The sequence below is a fragment of the Lynx canadensis genome, chromosome E2 (genome assembly GCF_007474595.2).
Source record: "Lynx canadensis isolate LIC74 chromosome E2, mLynCan4.pri.v2, whole genome shotgun sequence".
Taxonomy (NCBI): domain Eukaryota; kingdom Metazoa; phylum Chordata; class Mammalia; order Carnivora; family Felidae; genus Lynx; species Lynx canadensis.
In genome coordinates, this window is record NC_044317.1 from 54,048,911 (window position 1) to 54,069,390 (window position 20,480).

The window sequence follows — 20,480 nt, forward strand, 5'->3', positions numbered from 1 at the left end:
TGAGAGAGATAGACCGTGCAAGTGGGGGAGGGGCGCAGAGAGAGAGAGAGAGAGAGAGAGAGAGAGAGAGAGAGAGAGAATCCCAACCAGACTCCCACCTGCCAGCACAGAGCCTGATGTGGGGCTCAAAATCATGAAACCTTGAGATTATGACCTGAGCCGAAACCAAGAGTCAGATGCTTAACTGACTGAGCCACCCAGGCACCCTGAGTGTGCATTTTCTTAGAATATTCTCTTACCGAACCATAGTGAAGTTGCCAACCTAAAGAGGCTTAACTTGAATACAATCTTCTGTCGAACCTACTAGAGGATGTGTACTTTTGTATCAATATATCTTGTCAAAATACGCTCCAAAATGATTTTTTATATGTTGCAATTAAGAAAACATATAAATGGGGCGCCTGGGTGGCTCAGTTGGTTAAGCATCTGACTTCGGCTCAGGTCATGTTCTCGCGGTCCATGAGTTGGAGCCCCGCGTCAGGCTCTGTGCTGACAGCTCAGCCTGGAGCCTGCTTCAGATTCTGTGTCTCCCTCTCTCTCTGTCCCTTCCCTGCTCACACACACACGCTCTCTCTCTCTCACGTGCGTGCGCACTCTCGACAATAAATAGTAAACTTGTTTTTAAAACATCAAGTTTATTTAAAAAAAACCTATAAACATGTATATTGCAGCCTCCATTTGGTTTTTTGTTTGTGTTTACTACATTAGATCCTAGATTACAAGGGGAATACTATAAAGGGCATTTGGGGGGATTGTTAGAGAAACTGGAAAATGGACTCTTTATGTTGTGATTGGATTGTTAAATGTCCTGGATTTGATCACTGCACCTTGCTGGGTGTAGAGAATGTCTTTGGGACGCCTGGCTGGTTCAGTCAGTACGGTGTGTGACTTTTGATCCCAGGGTTGTGGGTTCAAACCCCACTTGGGGCATGGAGCCTACTAAGAGAAAGAGAGAATGTCTTTGTCCTTCAGCAACACATTGTAAAGTACACAGGGGTCGAGGGGCATAATATCTAACTAACATATCTACCTGACGCACAACTCACTCAACTGACTCAGAAAAAGTAAATCATGTGATGATGTGTGCATATTACCTTGTTACGTATGGAGGAGGTAATGAAGCAAATGTGGCGTCAAGCTGACACTTGGGGAATCTGGGTGAAGGGTGTGCAGGTGTGGAAATTTGAACTTATTTCAAAATTAAAAGGGCTCCGTTTCTGTTTTGTTTTTAAGGGGGAGGGAAGCCTCTGAAGTGTTTTGAGCTGGGAAGGGACCAGATCAGGTTTGTGACTGGCCTGAAGAGGTGCTTCCTGGCCGCTTGTCGAATGAAGGCCCGGGCAGGCAGGGTGACAGGCGGGTGTGGACATCAGAGAGAGAGGTTTATGAAAGGAAGGGATGTGCTAAGGACCAGGTGTGTGAGTGTGAGTGTGGAGGCCCTGCAGACCGGGTGACAAGGGGTTGGCCAGGGGCAAGCAGACAGTATAAAGGATGTGGAGGGTTTGAGCACGTGAGGAGAGGGTTACACCGAGGTGGGGAGTGGGCTGTAATCATAGTAACTGAGAGTATTTGACACGCGGAATGTGCCACCACCCCGTGAGCCTGCGGGTAGAGGGTCGTGTTACTCTTGAGGCACTCTGGAGAATGGAAAAGAGGCTCACGGTCACGGTTGGTACACGGGGGGTTCAGGAGGAAGACAGGAACCTTCTCCGAGCCTTGACTTGCCCCACAGGATGGATGGCAAGCGGCGGCCGGGCCCGGGCCCTGGGGTGCCCCCCAAGCGGGCCCGGGGGGGCCTCTGGGATGAGGATGAGCCGTCTCAGCCATCCCAGTTCGAGGAGGAGCTGGCGCTGATGGAGGAGATGGAGGCAGAGCACAGGCTGCAGGAACAGGAGGAGGAGTTGCTGCAGCCGGCCCTGGAGGGAGCCGCGGACGGTGAGACCCACGGCGGGAACCCCCTGCCCCCCCTCCCCCTCTTGCCTGTGAACCGTGTCGGCCACGAGGCTCACCTGTAACCTCTGACTTCTGGCCCACTTTGCGCTCCGTGAAGTGCCGGCCTCTGACCTCACACCAGTATGCATTCTGCCTTTGTTGTCTGCAGCTCCAATTCTGACCTTCACCCTTGACCCCATGACCTCTCCCGAGTTTCCGGCCAGACCCAGAGCCCCGCCTCCACCTGACTTTCTCTGCACATCAGGGGCCACCTGAGAGATCATGGGCTGGGTTGGGCGGGCCCGTTACTTATTTCTGGGGGAGGACCACCATTCCATGTAGCCTGCCTCCCTCCCCCCACCCAGGGCAGTTCTCCCCAACGGCCATAGATGCCCGCTGGCTTCGCCCCTCCCCGCCCTCCCTGGATCCCCAGACGGAGCCCCTCATCTTCCAGCAGTTGGAGATCGACCATTACGTGGGTGAGCTTGGTGGTCAGGCCTGGTGGGTGGGAGGAGGGGCCCAGGGCTCCTGGGGTGCAGGCTGGGCCGGGTCAGCACCTCTGGCTTTGAGAGAAGAGATGGACACGGACAGTCCCCGTCCAGGTGGCCAGGGCTAGGAGAGGGAGGGACAGGGCTGTGGGTGCCCGAAGGGGCAGCAAGAGGGAAAGTGGCGGTGCGGGTGTCCAGCGGGGCTTCCTGGAGGTGGGGACTGTCTTCCAACTGAGGCCTGAAGGTAAGAGCCGGCTCCTTGCCGGGGAGGGAGGCGTGCAGTTCGACATCCGTCCGTCCATCCAGTGTCCATCAGGAACAGCCAAGCATCTGTATTGAGCCAGGCCCTATTCCTGTCAGACCAGGTCCCTGCTCTCAGAGGCTCACCTTCTAGAAGGATAGGCAGAATAAAAAAGGAAATGGAGCCTCAGGTGGCCATGAGGGTTATGGCGGAACATAAAGAAGGGTAGGGGTGCCAGATTGTGCATCTTGGAGGTCTGGGAAAGCCTCTCTGAGGAGGCAACAAGGAGCCACGGGGCTGTCTGGGAAAGAGGGGTTCTGGGCAGAGGGTCCTGAGCAGGCAGCAGGTCTGGAACGTTTGAGGAACAGCGAGATCAGTGTGGTAGGAACAAGGAGCGAGGGGAGGGGGGAGGGGTGGCACATGAGATCCTGCCCGCCGAGGCAAGGACTTCAGGGCTCCATTCTGAGCAGGCTGGAAAAGTCTTTGGAGATACCCAACCCCAACTCACAGGTTAGAAGGCTCCCCGGTAAGAGAGGGAAGGGACAAGTTACAGGCGGGGAGGAAACATTGCGTTCCCTGGATCTGAGCAAGAACTCGCGCTGCGAAAATATAAGAAGCATTCAGATCTCGACAGCGAGAAGACAGTCCAGTCCAAAAGTGGACCAAACACCCGGGTAGACAATTCACTGGAGGATACGCAGGCGCGAATAAGCTCAGTGTCACTGGCTGTCAGGGAAATGTAAATGACAGCCACACTGAGACCTGACAACCTATCAGGAGAGCTAAAAGAAAGCCCAGCGACACGAACGATCATTGATAAGGATGCAGAGCCACCGGAAAGCTTGCTTGTGCCCCGCTGGTGGGAACGCTGTGTGTTGCTGCCCCTGTGGGAAACAGTCTGGAAGTTTCCTAGAGTTCAACCTACTCTTCCCCCGCCCCCAGCTTTCTTAAGATACAAGAGTTAAATCTGCTTTTTCCATAGGATCAGGCAATTCCAGATATTTCCCCTGAAGGAATGAGAGCCAGGAGGCTGTGATTCCGTTTATACGGATAGACTGGAAAAAAACAAAATTAAGGGCACCTGGGTGGCTCGGCTGGTTAAGCTTCTGACTCTTGATTTTGGCTAAGGTCATGGCCTCACGGTTTGAAGGACCGAGCCCCACATCTACACTGATGATGTGGAGCCCGTTTGGGATTTTTCTCTCTCCTTCTCCTGCCCCTCCCCTGCTCATGCTTGCAAGTGCTCTCTGTCTCAAGATAAGTAAATAAGCTTTTTTTTTTTTTTGAGTTGAAAGAAAGACAAAATTAGAATGACGGAGAGTGGACCATCAGTGCCAGTGGGTATGGTTCCAAAAATGCATCTCGCAGGAGCTGTTTGGAGTGATGGAGCGGTTTTGTACCCTGATTTTGATAGTGGTTACGTGAATCTGTATAAAATATGTGTTAAAGCTCCTAACTGCACACACAACGTCGATTTTACTTTTGTTTTTAAATACTTATTTTTGAGAGAGAGTGCGCGCGCACGTGAGCGGGAGAGGGGCAGAAAGAGAGAGCAAGAGAATCCCAAGAAGCGCAAAGCCCAACACAGGGCTCAAACTCACCAACCATGAGATCATGATGTGAGCCGAAGTTGGGCACTCAAATGACTGAGCCACCCAGGCGCCCCTCAGTTTTACTTTTCAAAAGAAAATATTTTTTTGCAAAAAGAGGGCAGGGGCTCCTTCTGGCTATAGGAGGTAGACCAAGATGAAAAGGAGACCAGTGGGGAGGCGCTCAAAGCCGAGTGGACAGCGTGGAAGGCCAGTGGGGGCAGAGGCACCCGGTGCTGCCGGAATCAGGGGGCTGTGTTCCCAGCAAAGGAGGAGCCTGGGGAGGCAAACCTTTGAGGAATACGGAGGGGTAGCCTCTGCCTCATCCCGTGAACCCTCCACCCCCAGGCCTGGCGCAGCCCCTGCCTGGAGCAGCCCCGCCACCCCCCGGCTCCGTCCCTGTCCTCCGCGCCTTCGGAGTCACTGATGAGGGCGTGTCCGTCTGCTGCCACATCCACGGCTTTGCTCCCTACTTCTACACCCCGGCGCCCCCTGGTGAGTGGCCCTGACCCACAAGACCCCCGCCCCGGCCCTCCGGAGTCCCCCTGCACTTCTGACCAGCTCTCCCCACCCCCCCCAGGTTTTGGGCGCGAGCACCTGGGCGACCTGCAGCGGGAGCTGAATGCCGCCATCAGCAGGGACCAGCGCGGAGGGAAGGAGCTCGCGGGGCCGGCCGTGCTATCTGTGGAGCTGTGCTCCCGGGAGAGTGAGTGCCCCGCCCCCGGGTCCAGCAGGCAGGGCTCCCTCCGGGCCGGTGCCAGCCTCGTCTGTCCGCAGGCATGTTCGGGTACCATGGGCACGGCCCCTCCCCGTTTCTGCGCATCACCCTGGCGCTGCCGCGCCTCCTGGCCCCCGCCCGCCGCCTCCTGGAGCAGGGCATCCGTGTGCCGGGCCTGGGCACCCCCAGCTTCGCGCCCTATGAGACCAATGTGGACTTTGAGATCCGGTACGGCCCCTGCCCAGCCTCTCCAACCTCCACCCCCGCTTCCGCCCCCACCCCCACCCCGCTAGTCAGCTTCTGCCTCCTGCTCTTCATCCCCTGTCCAGGTTCATGGTGGACACAGACATCGTCGGCTGCAACTGGTTGGAACTCCCAGCGGGGAAATACCTCCTGAGGCTGGAGGGGAAGGTGCGGGGCTCACTGGGGGCAGGGGCACAGAGCCGGGCCCCTGCAGCCGCTGACGTGCCCCACCCCTACAGGCCACGCATTGTCAGCTGGAGGCGGACGTGCAGTGGTCTGACGTGGTCAGTCACCCGCCAGAAGGGGAGTGGCAGCGAATTGCGCCCCTGCGCGTGCTCAGCTTTGACATCGAGTGTGCTGGCCGCAAAGGTCTGTCTCCGGGTCTCGGGGCTCCTCCCTCCCTCCCTTTAGACGCGTGACATGCCAGTCTTGCCCCACGAGCCCCCATACTTCTTGAGCTCGCTGGGGAAGGAGTGAACATGAAAATGGACAGTTATCGTAAGATTCTCACTTGGAGGATGGTGGAGAGTGACAGGGCAGCTCAGACAGGTGGGCGGGAAGGCCTTAGGAGCGATGCGGCAGGCCTTGTGAAGAGGGACAAGCGGGGGTGTATGGGTGGGGAGAACCTCTGCCCCCCCCCCACCCCTCCGCAGAGAATAGGAGGTGCAAAGGCCCTGGGGCAGGACCCAGTCTGTGAGGGGCAGGGAGAGGGCCAGAAGAAGGCAGAGGGGAACAGCGTGGGTCATGCGAGGGCTGTAGGCAGTGGGGTTAGGAATCGACAGGCTGGGGAGATTTGGATGTGCAGCTCCCCTGATGTGTCACAGAGGAAAAGAAGAAGTTCGGTCCCCTGCATCCCCCTCCTTCCTCCCTGCGCAGGCATTTTCCCGGAGCCTGAGCGGGACCCCGTGATCCAGATCTGCTCACTGGGTCTGCGCTGGGGTGAGCCGGAGCCCTTCCTACGCCTGGCGCTCACCCTGCGGCCCTGCGCCCCTATCCTGGGCGCCAAAGTGCAGAGCTACGAGCGGGAGGAGGAGCTGTTGCAGGTGGCTCTCATTCCATGTCCCTTTACGTCCTCAGAACCCCCCACCCAGCCTCCACATCCCAGGTGCAAGGCCATGTCCTCTGCATGCTGAGACGCCAAGTCCACGGGTTCAGATCCCTTTGCTTTGGTGGGGGAGGGGGTGTGTGAACATTTCCCGTCTGGGTCCTGTGTTATTTTCAGAAGCACCTGCCCGATCTTACTGCAATGGGCAAGAGGGCTCCAGGCTCGCTCTTGGGCACTTCTGGAATGTTCCAGGAGCGGGGAGGATCCATGCTAGGGGGACGATCAGGATGACAACCAGGGTGATCCTGTGTGCTCCCACCCCACAGGCGTGGTCGACCTTCATTCGCATCATGGACCCCGATGTGATCACCGGCTACAACATCCAGAACTTTGACCTTCCATACCTCATCTCCCGGGCCCAGACCCTCAAGGTAGGGCAGGAAGGTTAGGGAGGCTTGCCTTTAGATGCGCCACTGGGGGCCGAAGGGGTGGGTGGCCGCCCTGCTCCTCCTTGCTGCTTTTCCCTTGTGGCTCTGTCCCCCTTGGGCGGTCTGGCTTGCTCTGTGTCCCTGCAGCCCACCGCCCCCAGTGGCTCCAGGGACATCACCGAAAAGCCAGCTCTGGCCCCATCCCTGCCCTGCTCGAAGTCCAGAAGGTTATTTGGCTTTTGCAGAGGCAAGGAGAGCATTTATGGTTAAATAAGGAAAGGCCTGTGTGTTGGAAGGGCAGACGGAAGCGTGCGTGGGGATAGTGTCTTGTCTTCTAGACTTTAAAATATGTCAGCCAAAAATAAGGAAAAGGGGGATTCCTTGAAATGTATGGCAAAACCTTGACGCTTGTTGAACCTGGGAGTCACCGTACGGGGCGTGCTAATTTGCTAGGGCTACCTGAACAGTACCGCAGGCTTGTGTCTTCTTGCAGGCTGGAACTCAGAAGTCCAAGATCAAGGCCTCACAGGCTTGGTTCCTTCCGAGGCCTCTCCTAGCCTCTGGTGGTCTCAGACATACCTGGGGTGTCGGAGGCGGGCTCCCCGATTCTTCAGCTTGTCTTCTAATTTGGGCTTATCTCTGCCCAAATTTCCTCTTTTTCTAAGGACACTGTGGTCTTGGGTCAGGGCCAACCCTGATGATCTCAACTTGATCGCCTGTAGAGACCCTATTTCCAAAGAGATTACGTTCTGAGGTGTGGAGGTTAGGACTTCAACATCTGGGATTGATGTTGACAACAGTTCAACTCACAATAGTGGTTATGTTGTATCGTTTCCTCCTTTTCCTTATGTTTGGCCAGTTTCGTGATGAAAAATAAAAATCACGTTTGGGGCGCCTGGCTGCCTCTGTCGGTAGAGCGTGCAACTTGATTTCAGGGTCGTGAGTTCAAGCCCCATATTGGGCATGGAGCGTACTTAAAAAAAATGCAATAAAATGGTATTTTAAAAATCATGTTGGGGGGCGCCTGGGTGGCGCAGTCGGTTGGGCGTCCGACTTCAGCCAGGTCACGATCTCGCGGTCCGTGGGTTCGAGCCCCGCATCAGGCTCTGGGCTGATGGCTCAGAGCCTGGAGCCTGTTTCCGATTCTGTGTCTCCCTCTCTCTCTGCCCCTCCCCCGTTCATGCTCTGTCTCTCTCTGTCCCAAAAATAAATAAAAACGTTGAAAAAAAAATTTAAAAAAAAAAAAAAAAAAAAAATCATGTTGGGGTGCCCGGATGGCTCAGTTGGTTAAGCATTCGACTCTTGATTTCGGCTCAGGTCATGATCTCACGGTTCGTGACTTTGAGCCCCACATCCAGCTCTGTGCTGACAGTGCGGAGCCTGCTTGGGATTCTCTCTCTCTCCCCCTCTCTCTCTGCTCTTCCCCAGCTTGTGCTCTCTCTCCCTCTTTCTCTCTCAAAATAATTCAACTTAAAAACTTATTTATTTATTTATTTATTTATTTATTTATTTATTTATTTATTTATTTTGTATTATGAAATTTATTGTCAAATTGGTTTTCATACAACACCCAGTGCTCATCCCAAAAGGTGCCCTCCTCAGTACCCGTCACCCACCCTCCCCTCCCCCCACCCCCCATCAACCCTCAGTTCTCAGTTTTTAAGAGTCTCTTATGCTTTGGCTCCCTCCCTCTCTAACCATTTTTTTTCTCCCCCTCTCCCATGGTCTTCTGTTAAGTTTCTCGGGATCTACATAGGAGTGAAAACATGGAATCTGTCCTTCTCTGTATGACTTATTTCACTTAGCATAACACTCTCCAGTTCCATCCACGTTGCTACAAAAGGCCATATTTCATTCTTTCTCATTGCCACGTAGTATTCCATTGTGTATATAAACCACAATTTCTTTATCCATTCGTCAGCTGATGGACATTTAGGCTTTTTCCATAATTTGGCTATTGTTGAGAGTTCTGCTATTTACATTGGGGTACAAGTGCCCCTGTGCATCAGCACTCCTATATCCCTTGGGTTAATTCCTAGCAGTGCTACTGCTGGGTCATAGGGTAGGTCTATTTTTAATTTTCTGAGGAACCTCCACACTGTTTTCCAGAGTGGCCGCACCAATTTGCATTCCCACCAACAGTGCAAGAGGGTTCCCGTTTCTCCACATCCTCTCCAGCACCTATAGTCTCCTGATTTGTTCATTTTGGCCACTCTGACTGGCATGAGATGATATCTGAGTGTGGTTTTGATTTGTATTTCCCTGATGAGGAGCGACGTTGAGCATCTTTTCATGTGCCTGTTGGCCATCTGGATGTCTTCTTTAGAGAAGTGTCTATTCATGTTTTCTGCCCATTTCTTCACTGGATTATTTGTTTTTCGGGTGTGGAGTTTGGTGAGTTCTTTATAGATAATTTTGGATACTAGCCCTTTGTCCGATATGCCATTTGCAAATATCTTTTCCCATTCCGTTGGTTGCCTTTTAGTTTTGTTGATTCCTTTGCGGTGCAGAAGATTTTACCTTCATGAGGTCCCAATAGTTCACTTTTGCTTTTAATTCCCTTGCCTTTGGGGATGTGTCAAGTAAGAAACTGCTGTGGCTGAGGTCAGAGAGGTTTTTTCCTGCTTTCTCCTCTAGGGTTTTGATGGTTTCCTGTCTCACATTCAGGTCCTTTATCCATTTTGAGTTTGTTTTTGTGAATAAAAATATATGTATTTTAAAAAATTGTGGGGCGCCTGGGTGGCTCAGTCAGTTAAGCTTACGACTTCGGCTCAGTTCATGATCTCGGTTCGTGGGTTCAAACCCCGTGTCGGGCTCTGTGCTGACAGCTCAGAACCAGGACCCTGCTTCGGATTCTGTGTCTTCCTCTCTCTCTGCCCCTCCCCTGCTCGTTCTCTCTCTCTCTCTCTCTCTCTCTCTCTCTCTCTGTGTCTCTCTCAAAAGTAAATAAACGTTAAAAATAATTTTTTAAAATTGTGTTTATGGCCCCCAAGAGTTCCGGGAAGGAGTCCATCCCTCTCAGTCTGGCATTTATACGTGGAGACACTGCTCCCCTGTCCTCTGCACCCCTGCCCTGCTACTTCTCCAGCTCAGGCCTCCCCTCTCTACCCTGTCCCTCTCACGCCACCTCCTGTCCTGGCCTCAGACCCAGCTCTCTGTGCCGCCCCCTGCTGTGCGCCCACCTAACTGTCCCCCAGGCCCCTCCCCCCCTCAGTTCAGCATCGCCCCCAAATCTGTTCTTCCTCTGATGCCCATCTGGGTGCAGCACCCCAGCCACTGAGCACCATGCCTGCCCCCCTCAGCCCTGCAGCCGTCCTGACCTCCTGTCTCCCTGCAGTCCATGCCTACCCAGCCCCAGAGCGTCTTTCTGCATCAGAGCTCCACCTGCTTCCGCCCGCTCAGCCCCAGCTCCCGACAGGAAGAGGGTGGCGTCGCGGGTGTCGTGGCGGTGGCTCGTGTGGTCTGCATTCCTTTGGCACGGCCCCAGAGGTCCCAGATCCGGGCCGGCCGTTGCCCACTGCAGCCTCCACCCCTCCCTGGTGCTGTGTCCCCAGGTGGAGTCGTTCCCCTTCCTGGGCCGCGTGTCTGGCCTCCGCTCCACCATCCGGGACTCGTCCTTCCAGTCCAAGCAGACCGGCCGGCGGGACAGCAAGGTGGTCAGCATGGTGGGCCGCGTGCAGATGGACATGCTGCAGGTACGCGCGCGGGGCCGGGAGGGTGCCCGCCCTCGTGGGGCTGCTGCCCGGGCCCTGGGCCCACCCTGCGCCCCCGCTCCCCCGCCCCACTGCAGGTGTTACTGCGAGAGTATAAGCTCCGCTCCTACACGCTCAACGCCGTGAGCTTCCACTTCCTGGGCGAGCAGAAAGAGGACGTCCAGCACAGCATCATCACTGACCTGCAGGTGCCTTTCCTGCGACCTCTGACCCCCCTCCCGCCTGCCCCGACCTCACACCTCCGCTCCCTGCCCCCGACCTCTGATCTTACTCTTCCGTCTAATTCTCTGACCCCAGCAGCCCACCTTCCTGACCTTGGGCTGCGATCTCCCAGCTGTTCTCCCGACTCTCACCTTAACCTCTTGCCTCTGATCTGTGACCTCACTTGGCAGATGTGACTCCTCATGTAACCTCTGGCACTGTGACCTTATTCCCTTGTCCTGCCCCCGCCTCTAGCCCACACTCGCCCATCAGACTGCTCCCTTTTCCTCTGACCCCGCAACTCCCCGACCCCCAGCTCTGCCCACTCCGCACCCAGACCCTCGCCCTCTCCCTGACCCCTGAGCCCTCACGGCTGCCCCCCCACCCCCTGATGCCCTCCATGCCTGTCCCCAGAACGGGAACGACCAGACACGCCGCCGCCTGGCCGTGTACTGCCTCAAGGACGCCTTCCTGCCCCTGCGGCTGCTGGAGCGGCTCATGGTGCTGGTGAACGCCATGGAGATGGCGCGCGTCACCGGCGTGCCCCTTGGCTATCTGCTCACCCGCGGCCAGCAGGTCAAGGTCGTGTCCCAGCTGCTGCGGCAGGTCAGTGGGCGGAGCTGAGGGTGGGCATCCCAGTGCGCTGGCAAGTCCCCGCTCCCAGCCTCCGGTCACTTGGTCACTCAGTCGCTCGCTGTGGCTTCTGGGCCACGACACCTGACGCGCTGCCCCACCTGGGCCTGCCTCCATTTTCCACCTTCTCCCCTCCCAGGCCATGCGCGAGGGGCTGCTGATGCCCGTGGTAAAGACAGAAGGTGTCGAGGACTACACGGGAGCCACAGTCATCGAGCCCCTCAAAGGGTATGACCCCGTGTCTGGGTGGGGGTGGCTCGGGGCTTCCGGCCCTGACTCCTTCCCTCCCCCCCTGCCCCCCTCCCCCCCCAGGTACTACGATGTCCCCATCGCCACACTAGACTTCTCCTCTCTGTACCCGTCCATCATGATGGCCCACAACCTGTGCTACACCACACTCCTGCGGCCCGGGGCCGCCCAGAAACTGGGGTATGGCACCTTTTTCATCTTGGGGGCCCCAGGCCCGGGACCCAGATGGGAAGGGGAGTGGAGGAGAGACTTGAGAGGTGGGGAGAGCCTGAGGGGGTCTCGAGGGGAGGAGGTGGGGAGGCTGGGCATCACCCCCCGGCGTCCTCCGCCTCAGCCTGACAGAGGATCAGTTCATCAAGACGCCCACAGGGGATGAGTTTGTGAAGACGTCAGTGCGGAAGGGCCTCCTGCCCCAGATCCTGGAGAACCTTCTCAGCGCCCGGAAGAGGTGGGTTCTTGAGCGCCCCACCCACCCCTTCTCAGAGCTCAAACTTGCTGAGGCTCCTCACCAGTCTGTCTCTCGTGGGTCACCCCAGGGTTGCCGCGCCACACGTTAACTGCCACGGTGTATGAATTAGAACAAGACACCCCTCCAGATGGCTCCCCTTTGCCCCCTCTGCTGGACACCTCTGTGTAGTACACAGCCTGCACAACTGTACACGGCACCCATTTCTCGAAAGGCACCTTGACCAGTGCCCAGGCCAGGGCCTCTTATCTTTCCCTGAGATATGGGACGCTGCCTCAGTGGCCTGTGCTTCCTCTCTCTCCAGGGCCAAGGCTGAGCTGGCCAAAGAGACAGACCCCCTGCGTCGGCAGGTGTTGGATGGGCGGCAGCTGGCGCTCAAAGTGAGCGCCAACTCTGTATACGGCTTCACTGGTGCCCAGGTGGGCAAGCTGCCGTGCCTGGAGATCTCACAGGTGAGTGCCCAGTTCCCACGGTGGAAGGTGGGGGGCACACAGCCCCTCCCTGGGAGAACCAGGGCTCCGTGTGGTAGAGCCCAGGCTGCCCCAACTTGCCAGCTTTCGGGAGAGGGGATGCGTGAGTGTTTGGTTCATTCATTTTTGAACAAATGCTCGCCGAACGTCCTGTGTGGGTCCAGCAGGTGGCAAAACGGATGAGAGTTCCTGCTCTCGTGTGGTGCGCAGCCTCGTGGTCACGCAGATGGTGACAGCAGCAGATATGGGAAGGCAGTTGGTGCCAAGGGCTCTGCAGACAGATGAAGCAGTGGCAGGGGCGTAGGGGTGGTGAGCAGAGGCTTTGTTCATTGCTCATTCATTTAATCTCTCATAGTCCACCTGAAGACCCCACCCACCTCTCCCCTGGTCCCCATGAGGGTGGGGGAGTGGAGAGCAGGTCCCCTGCCTCCAAATGAGAGGATGGGGCCATGTGTCTGCTCATGGGGGCTGGGGTGGTGCCCAATAGCACAGCCAACCCCTGACGCTTGATTTGCCGTGTGTGCTCCGTCACTGAAGGAGCAGGTGCGCGGATACCTCTTCCTGCCCCGGGTGTGAAGATGCTTGGTCAGTGCTCTGCTCTGAGAGAGAACATGGGCAGAAAAGCCCACCGCCTTACCTCCCAGCTGTGTTCTCGGCCTGCTCACCGGATGCAGCTCTGCTGCTCGGACAGAAAAACATCCACGGTCAGACCACAGAGGGTCTGAGTCCAAGGTTCTGCCAAGCTGGGATCAGGGCCTCAGCTCCTGGCTTAAGAGAGCCTTAGAAGGGCCTTCCTGCCCAGCCCCTTCCCCTGGAGTTTGGGTCTCGGCACATTCCAGGCTTGGTTACTTCCAGCCCCAGGAAGCTCCCTCTGTATGTAGGCGTTATATCGGTCCTCACGTGGCTCTGGAGGGAAGGCTTGGAAGAATTGCCAGTGGCGGGGCTTTTTGGTGGGAGAAGCCTATGCACACACCCACTCATCTTCGGGGGCCCCCAAGACCACCCTCACCTCAAGTGATCTGCTAGAAGGACTCCACGAACTCAGAAAAGCTGTCCTACTCACAGTTATGACTTAATACAATTAAAGGATAGAGATTAAAATCAGCCAGGGGAAAAGGCATGGAACTTCCAATTTGTCTCCACCAGTGGAGTCATGCAGACAGTGTTTATTTCTCCCGGCGTTGATGTGTGACAACATGCATGGAGTGTTGCCAACTAGGGAAGTTCACTGAGCCTCAGTGTCCTGGGTTTTTACTGGGGGCTGGTCACGTAGGCATGGAGCATCTGTGTGACCGACCTTCGTTACTCAGTCTCCAGCCCCTGCAGAGAGGTCAGGCTGCTAGCGTGTGGCCCGAGGCCTCACCATGAGTCACACTGTCGGCACAGTCCAAGGTCCTAGGTGAACAAAGACACTCTTTTCGGCAGGACGTTCCAAGGGCTTCAGGTTCCCTCCCAGGAGCCAGCCAAGAGCCAGGGCTCTTTCTGGGCAAGTTTCCTCCTATAGTGCATCCCACCCATATTGCTCTCACTGGCCTTTCATAAGTCTCTGTGGGCCTCCCCCAAGCTCCCTAGTAGAGAGAGGTGGGTGTTTGGCTGTCAGACTCCAGCCCCAAAGCAGAGGCCAGGCCAGGAGGACTTGGCTTTGCTTCCCTTGGGGCTTCTTCATCAGGGCCACCGCTTTCTGGTCATGTCCCTCTGTCTTTTCCCTCTTCATCCTTCCCTGTGTTTCTTTGCCTTTTTCCTTATTGCTGTCTCTCAGGCTTACAGGGGCAGGGAGATCAAACAAACAAACAAAATACTGAATCATTCCCGAAAAGGATGAAGGAAAGAAAAAGGAACATAGAACAGGTGAAACAAGCAGAAAGCATATAGTAAAGTGGTGAACATTTAAGCCCAGATATGTTCCGTAATTATACTAAACGTAAGTCACGTAAATGCTCCAGTTAAAAGACAGAGATCTTCTGACTGGATCCAAACAAACAAAAGCAGAAGAGTCACACCCATCTCTCCTTGGTGTGTGCCCCGGGCATTTTTTTTTTTCTAAAATTTTTCAATGTTTTTATTTATTTTTGAGACAGAGAGAGACAGAGCATGAGCAGGGGAGGGCAGAGAGAAAGGGAGACACAGAATCTGAAGCAGGCTGCAGGCTCTGAGCTGTCAGCACAGAGTCCGATGCGGGGCTCGAACTCACGGACTGCGAGATCATGACCTGAGCTGAAGTCAGATGCTTAACCGACTGAGCCACCCAGGCGCCCCGCCCCGGGCATTTTTTAATGTTTATTTATTTTTGAGAGAGAGAGAGGGAGACACAGAATCCCAAGCAGACTCCAGGCTCTGAGCTATCAGCACAGAGCTTGACATGGGGCTCATGAGCTATGAGATGATGATCTGCACCGCAGTCCGAAGCTCAACCTTCAGTTGAAGGCTCCCCTTCGGTTCCCTTATTTGTAAAGTAAGGTTGTTGGAAAGTTTCTCCATGAGCCTGGCACATCCCCCTACTCTGAGGGGGCATTTGACAGTATGTAGGGTCATTTCTGGTTGCCCAAGGATTTGGGGGTTGCACTGCTGGCTTTCGGGGTGGGGGCCGGGAATGTCAGTGATCCTGCACCATGGAGAACTGCCTGCAATGTTACCACATGTCACAGCACCTCCATGGCAGGAAACAAACAGTGTGCTGATGGCCTCTTTGGGCTTCAGCCTTTCTAACCCTCATCTTTGCAGACCTTCCTCCTCTGTGCCTAGAGCTCTGGGCTAGCGACCCAGTTCTTTCCAACAGATGGTTGAAAAGGAGCTTAGTAGCTGCGTTTTGTAGATTTGGGCATCGAGGCCCAGAGGGGCAGAGTGACTCACCCAAGCCCACGCCCACGCCCCCAGGAAGTAGCGGAAGTGGCACCCTGAGCCCAGGACTCCTGGGTCCTCACTGCGTGGTTCTCTCCCTGACAGAGCGTTACCGGCTTTGGGCGCCAGATGATTGAGAAAACAAAGCAGTTGGTGGAGTCCAAGTACACGGTGGAGAATGGCTATGGCACCAGTGCCAAGGTCAGAGGCCGCCCCTCCCACTGCCCAGAGATGGGGCTGGGTCAGGGGAGTTGCGGGGACTTGGCCCCCATCTCTCCATGCCTCCCAGTCATATACGTCCCTCCCCAGGTGGTGTATGGTGACACTGACTCAGTCATGTGCCGATTTGGTGTCTCTTCTGTGGCCGAGGCAATGGCCCTGGGGCGGGAGGCTGCGGACTGGGTGTCAGGCCACTTCCCCCCGCCTATCCGGCTCGAGTTTGAAAAGGTAAGTGGGAGCCCCCCTCGGGGCTGGAGTGGCCAGATGGGTCTCGCAAGTTTCAGAGGGTCTCTGATTCTCAGCGCCTGCATTCGTGTGCGGTTCCCCTCACATCTGCAGATGTCAGCATCTGGAGCCCCCAGTGGCCCTCGGGGGCTCTCCATCTTGGGGGTGCCCTGATCTGGGTACTCTGAGTATCCCATGCTTCACATTTTGTAGGCCCCGGTTTGGGGGTATTTGGGGGCCTGGATTCTCCTGCGTTTGGAAACTTAAAGCCTTGGGCTTTGTGATGCAGGACAGTGTCTGGTTTTTTGGAAACTTTTGTCAGTCTTGGAGCGCCTCTGGTTTTGGGTGTGGGGGCTGCCTTGGGTGGCGGGAACCCTGACCGGGGTGAATCCTGCATCAGGGCACCATTGGCCGGTGCTGCTTGGCTCCCAGCAGGAAATCAGGCTTGGGGTCTGGGGACTCCAGGGTTCAAACTTGGAGTCAGGTCTTGGGTACACCTGCTCTCAAATTTAGAGCCTCCCCAATTTGGGCCTCCCTGCCTCAGGGCTCCCTCCTGGGCCTTAGTCTCAGCTCCTTGGGGTGGAGGGAGGTGCTGCCTTGTACCCCTGTCTGCCTCAGGTCTGTCCCAGATCCAGATTTGGGGCCCTCCAGGCTTCACCTCATGACCGGGTCTTGTTTTAGGGGCTTTCTCTAGTTTCCAGATTTGAGATCCCTGGAATGCTGAGGTGTGCCCAGGCTCAGGCACGGGGGTCTTGAGATCTTGGGATCCATCTGTCCCAGGGCCCCAATCCTGTATCGCATGGACCAGCCCTGTGTGTCCCAGTTTCTGAGGGAAGTCTCAGGAGTCAGGAGGTCTTGAGGGTCTCAGCCACGGGTCCCTCCCTAGGTCTACTTTCCCTACCTGCTCATCAGCAAGAAGCGGTACGCTGGCCTGCTTTTCTCCTCCCGGCCGGACGCTCACGACCGCATGGACTGCAAGGGTCTGGAGGCTGTGCGTCGGGACAACTGCCCCCTCGTGGCCAACCTCGTCACCGCCTCCCTGCGCCGCCTGCTCATCGACCGGTGGGTGGGAACCTCCCCTCAGCCCCCGAGGCCATGCCCCAGCCCCTCTCCCTCAGACCCAGGAGCCCCCAGCCCCCTCCTCCCCTGGGGACACAGGTGTCAGGCCCAGCTTGTCCTCCGTGGTGGAACGGTGGAAAGAATGTGGGGTTGGACAGCTGTGGGTCTAGGCCCCGCCTCTGCCACTTTGCAGCCTGTGGCCTGGCTGGGTCCCTCCCCGCCTTGGGCCTCATCCCCGAGAGCACACTCTGGCCCTCAGCAGCCACTGGTGACCTCCCCATCCCGGCCCTGCAGAGACCCCGCGGGTGCCGTGGCCCACGCACAGGACGTCATCTCAGACCTGCTGTGTAACCGCATTGACATCTCCCAGCTCGTCATCACCAAGGAGCTGACCCGCGCGGCCTCTGACTACGCCGGCAAGCAGGCCCACGTGGAACTGGCCGAGAGGTCCGCCCAGTGGGAGGGGTGCAGGGCTGTCCAGAAATAGCCCCCTCCTGCCAGCTGGGCACCACTTCCTACAGCCCTGTCCGCCCCCGCCATCCCACCTGCCCTCACCCGCCCCGCCGCCCCGGTCTCCCCGCAGGATGAGGAAGCGGGACCCCGGGAGCGCGCCCAGCTTGGGCGACCGTGTCCCCTACGTGATCATCGGCGCTGCCAAGGGCGTGGCTGCCTACATGAAGTCCGAGGTCAGGCCCACCTGGGCTGCCCGCTCCGCCCAGCTCCCCTCTGCTCTCACTTCTGCTTTCCAAGCCCTGCGGGGAGGGTGTTTCCCTCTGTGGGCCCCACAGGGTCCTGAGAACCGCCCCCAGCACACCCCTGGGAGTTGGCTCCCTGATGCCTTTCTCCCAGGCCTCCCGTGCCCTCTGGAGGGCCCCCCCCATAGTCTGACCCCCACCTTGCTCCCCCTGCAGAAGAAGACCCAGCCTCACCATGCACATCACGTCTCTCCATCTCTCTCTTTGCGTGTCTGCTTGGTCCTTGCTCTCCAGCCCATAATTCTCTTGGATTCCTGTCCTTCCCCCTCCTACCCCAATGTCCAGTGACCTCTGATCCCCACAACCCCTTCCTCAGTCCCCAGTTCCTGTCCTGCCTCCTCATATCTTGGCTTCTAGCTTTCACTTCCAGCTGCTGTCCACCTTGGCACACCCCCTAAGCTGTGAACTCTGACCCTTGCTTGGGGTCCTGAGGACCCCCACCTGTGGACCCCAGCATGCACCACAGCTCATGGCCAGAGGACCCTTCACAATCTCCGCTGCCATCCCAGACCCGTGTCCCACCTCGATGCGGCGCCCCGGAGGGTGACCGCCCCCAGGGACTCCCCCACACCACTGCCCACACCCACAACCGGGGGACCCACCAGCCCAGTGGCTCCCAGTGCCCGTCACCTCGCTGCCTGCTGTTGAGCACAGCCCCTGGCCCCCGGGTGTGACCCCGCCTGGCCGCTCTGCTTGCAGGACCCCCTCTTTGTGCTGGAGCACAGCCTGCCCATCGACACGCAGTACTACCTGGAACAGCAGCTCGCCAAGCCCCTCCTGCGCATCTTCGAGCCCATCCTGGGCGAGGGCCGCGCTGAGGCTGTGCTGCTGAGTACTGAGGGGGCATGCCCGGGGAGGGGGGAGGGCACCGGGGGTCACAGAGGGCACCGGGGCCCACTGCCTGCCCTCGCCTGCAGGGGGTGACCACACGCGCTGCAAGACGGTGCTCACGGGCAAGGTGGGCGGCCTTCTGGCCTTTGCCAAACGCCACAGCTGCTGCATCGGCTGCCGCACTGTCCTCGGTCACCAGGGTGAGCACCGGCCCCCCCGCCCAGACCCCAGCCCCAGGCCCCCATGCTCCACCCGGCTCTGCCCTCGCCCAGGTCCCTGGCACCTGCCGTCCAGGCTGGCGGTGCCACCCCGGATAGGCCTGGGCCCCTGGGTGGGGGCTCCCATTTACAGGCACCCCCTCGAGGGTCCCGGGCCCCCCGCCCCGGGAGTTCCCCGGGGAGTTTTCCCCCCCCGCACACTTGCTCCCTTGTTCTCTTGTCTCCGGGGACTTTCAGAAGCCGGGATGGGCAGCGGGTGGGGAAGGGGCAGGGATAGGGCAGCCCGGGGGCCCTGGCTCTGCCCCAGCTCCCCTGTGCTGACCCACCCCCTCCCCCAGGGGCCGTGTGCAAGTTCTGCCAGCCTCGGGAGTCGGAGCTGTATCAGAAGGAGGTGAGGGTTTGCGTGCGGACGGGGGAAGGGAGGAGGGGTCCGCTGGGCCAGGGCCACCCTGCGGTGCTCTCGTCCCCAGGTGTCGCACCTGAATGCCCTGGAGGAGCGCTTCTCGCGCCTGTGGACACAGTGCCAGCGCTGTCAGGGCAGCCTGCATGAGGACGTCATCTGCACCAGGTACAGAGGCCTGGCGGGCCCGCCACCCCCGCTCTGTCCTGCCCGGGCCCCTCCCAGCTCCCAAGGCCTGTGGACCTGACCCCAGGGTCCCGGGAGGCACCCTTCACCCCCTCTGCCGCCACCACCATGGCTGACCCTCAGTGTCCTGGCCTGCAAAACAGGCCCGTGCTCATCCCAGCCTTAGTTGGGTGGGGGGGTTGCTGCTCAGGGGGCAGGGCTGGGCACCTGGTATCTGCCCAGGAAACGGCCATAGTTCTCTCTGCTACTCGCGTACACACACGCGCGAGCGCACGCGCACACACACACACACACGCACACACAACGGTCCTGGCCCCCTCCCCCAGGGCGGGCCAGGCTTTCCCCAGGGAACAGGTGGGCGGGGCGGGTTCCCACGCCAGGTGACAGGTGATATACGGCTGGTGGCCCAGCGCCCCTGCGGGCTCCCGCTGTTAGGGCTCCCCCCATGCCCGCTGAGCAAACAGCCTGCCCCTGGAAGGAGGGTTGGGTGGGCAGCGGGTGGGGGGGGTCAAAGTCCTGGGAACAGCCCCCACCCCATCGCTGGGCCGGGCAGACGCCCTGATCCTGACCCTGACCCCGACCCCGCCCACAGCCGGGACTGCCCCATCTTCTACATGCGCAAGAAGGTGCGCAAGGACCTGGAGGACCAGGAGCAGCTTCTGAGACGCTTTGGCCCTCCTGGCCCTGAGGCTTGGTGACCTCTGACCTCGGCAGGCTTCCCACCAGGGCCTTGGGGGGCCGGATTGGTGGAAAATTAATAAAGTTCAGGCCTCTTGTTTCCTGGTGTTTTGTGGTCTCCAGCGCACAAGGTCCGCTGTCATGAACCCTGGCCCGGGGGGGGGGTCATTTCCACTCAGCCGGAGCCCCTGACCCCCAGGAGGCCCCCCACTGACTCCTCCCCTTCCCTCCAAGAACCCCTGGGCTCCCGGCACTGCTGCCAGCCCCACAAAAGCCAGTCCTGCCTCAGTCTCCCCCTGGGACCCTCCCTCAAGGGCCTGAGTGAACATCTAACCACACATCCTCTGCCTGGACCGCCCCGCCCTCCAGGTGCTGACCTGTTTCCTCCAGGCCTGGGGCAGCCCCTGGAACGGAAGCTCCCACTGCCCGGCATGACCCAGGGGACCCCCCCCACCATGTCACACGCCCACGATCTTTCCACCTCAGGGTCCTCGCAGGCTCTGGGCCTGGATTTTCCTCAGAATCCTCTCTCCCCACATTCACATCCACTCCTCAGAGTCCCGGCAACCCCACCTCACCTTCGGACCCCATCAGTGCCTGAGCCTGTCGCTCAGTGTCATACGCCCCCGCCCCCCCCTCCCCGGCCGGTTCCTGGGTT

The 20,480-nt window shown here is 58.1% G+C and overlaps 1 protein-coding gene across 2 annotated transcripts in view; it reads left to right on the forward strand.

Moving 5' to 3' along the window:
• POLD1 (DNA polymerase delta 1, catalytic subunit) overlaps positions 1–19,923 on the forward strand; it is a 29,484-nt gene extending 9,561 nt beyond the window's left edge. Inside the window, exons 2-27 of one of the 2 annotated variants that reach the window (XM_030299286.1) lie at positions 1,730–1,932; positions 2,295–2,408; positions 4,596–4,742; positions 4,828–4,953; positions 5,025–5,193; positions 5,295–5,376; positions 5,448–5,577; positions 6,085–6,251; positions 6,580–6,684; positions 10,236–10,376; positions 10,472–10,582; positions 11,010–11,201; positions 11,368–11,456; positions 11,541–11,657; positions 11,812–11,925; positions 12,248–12,395; positions 15,357–15,452; positions 15,561–15,698; positions 16,582–16,757; positions 17,049–17,201; positions 17,338–17,440; positions 18,209–18,341; positions 18,427–18,540; positions 18,897–18,949; positions 19,029–19,126; positions 19,737–19,923. In XM_030299286.1, coding sequence (XP_030155146.1) covers positions 1,731–1,932; positions 2,295–2,408; positions 4,596–4,742; positions 4,828–4,953; positions 5,025–5,193; positions 5,295–5,376; positions 5,448–5,577; positions 6,085–6,251; positions 6,580–6,684; positions 10,236–10,376; positions 10,472–10,582; positions 11,010–11,201; positions 11,368–11,456; positions 11,541–11,657; positions 11,812–11,925; positions 12,248–12,395; positions 15,357–15,452; positions 15,561–15,698; positions 16,582–16,757; positions 17,049–17,201; positions 17,338–17,440; positions 18,209–18,341; positions 18,427–18,540; positions 18,897–18,949; positions 19,029–19,126; positions 19,737–19,842 — 3,324 coding nt within the window. In that variant the 5' untranslated portion in view covers position 1,730 and the 3' untranslated portion in view covers positions 19,843–19,923. Of the gene's footprint in view, positions 1–1,729; positions 1,933–2,294; positions 2,409–4,595; positions 4,743–4,827; positions 4,954–5,024; positions 5,194–5,294; positions 5,377–5,447; positions 5,578–6,084; positions 6,252–6,579; positions 6,685–10,235; positions 10,377–10,471; positions 10,583–11,009; positions 11,202–11,367; positions 11,658–11,811; positions 11,926–12,247; positions 12,396–15,356; positions 15,453–15,560; positions 15,699–16,581; positions 16,758–17,048; positions 17,202–17,337; positions 17,441–18,208; positions 18,342–18,426; positions 18,541–18,896; positions 18,950–19,028; positions 19,127–19,736 lie in introns of both variants that reach the window. The other variant, XM_030299285.1, reaches the window with a different exon arrangement.
• The last annotated feature ends 557 nt before the right edge of the window (positions 19,924–20,480 follow it).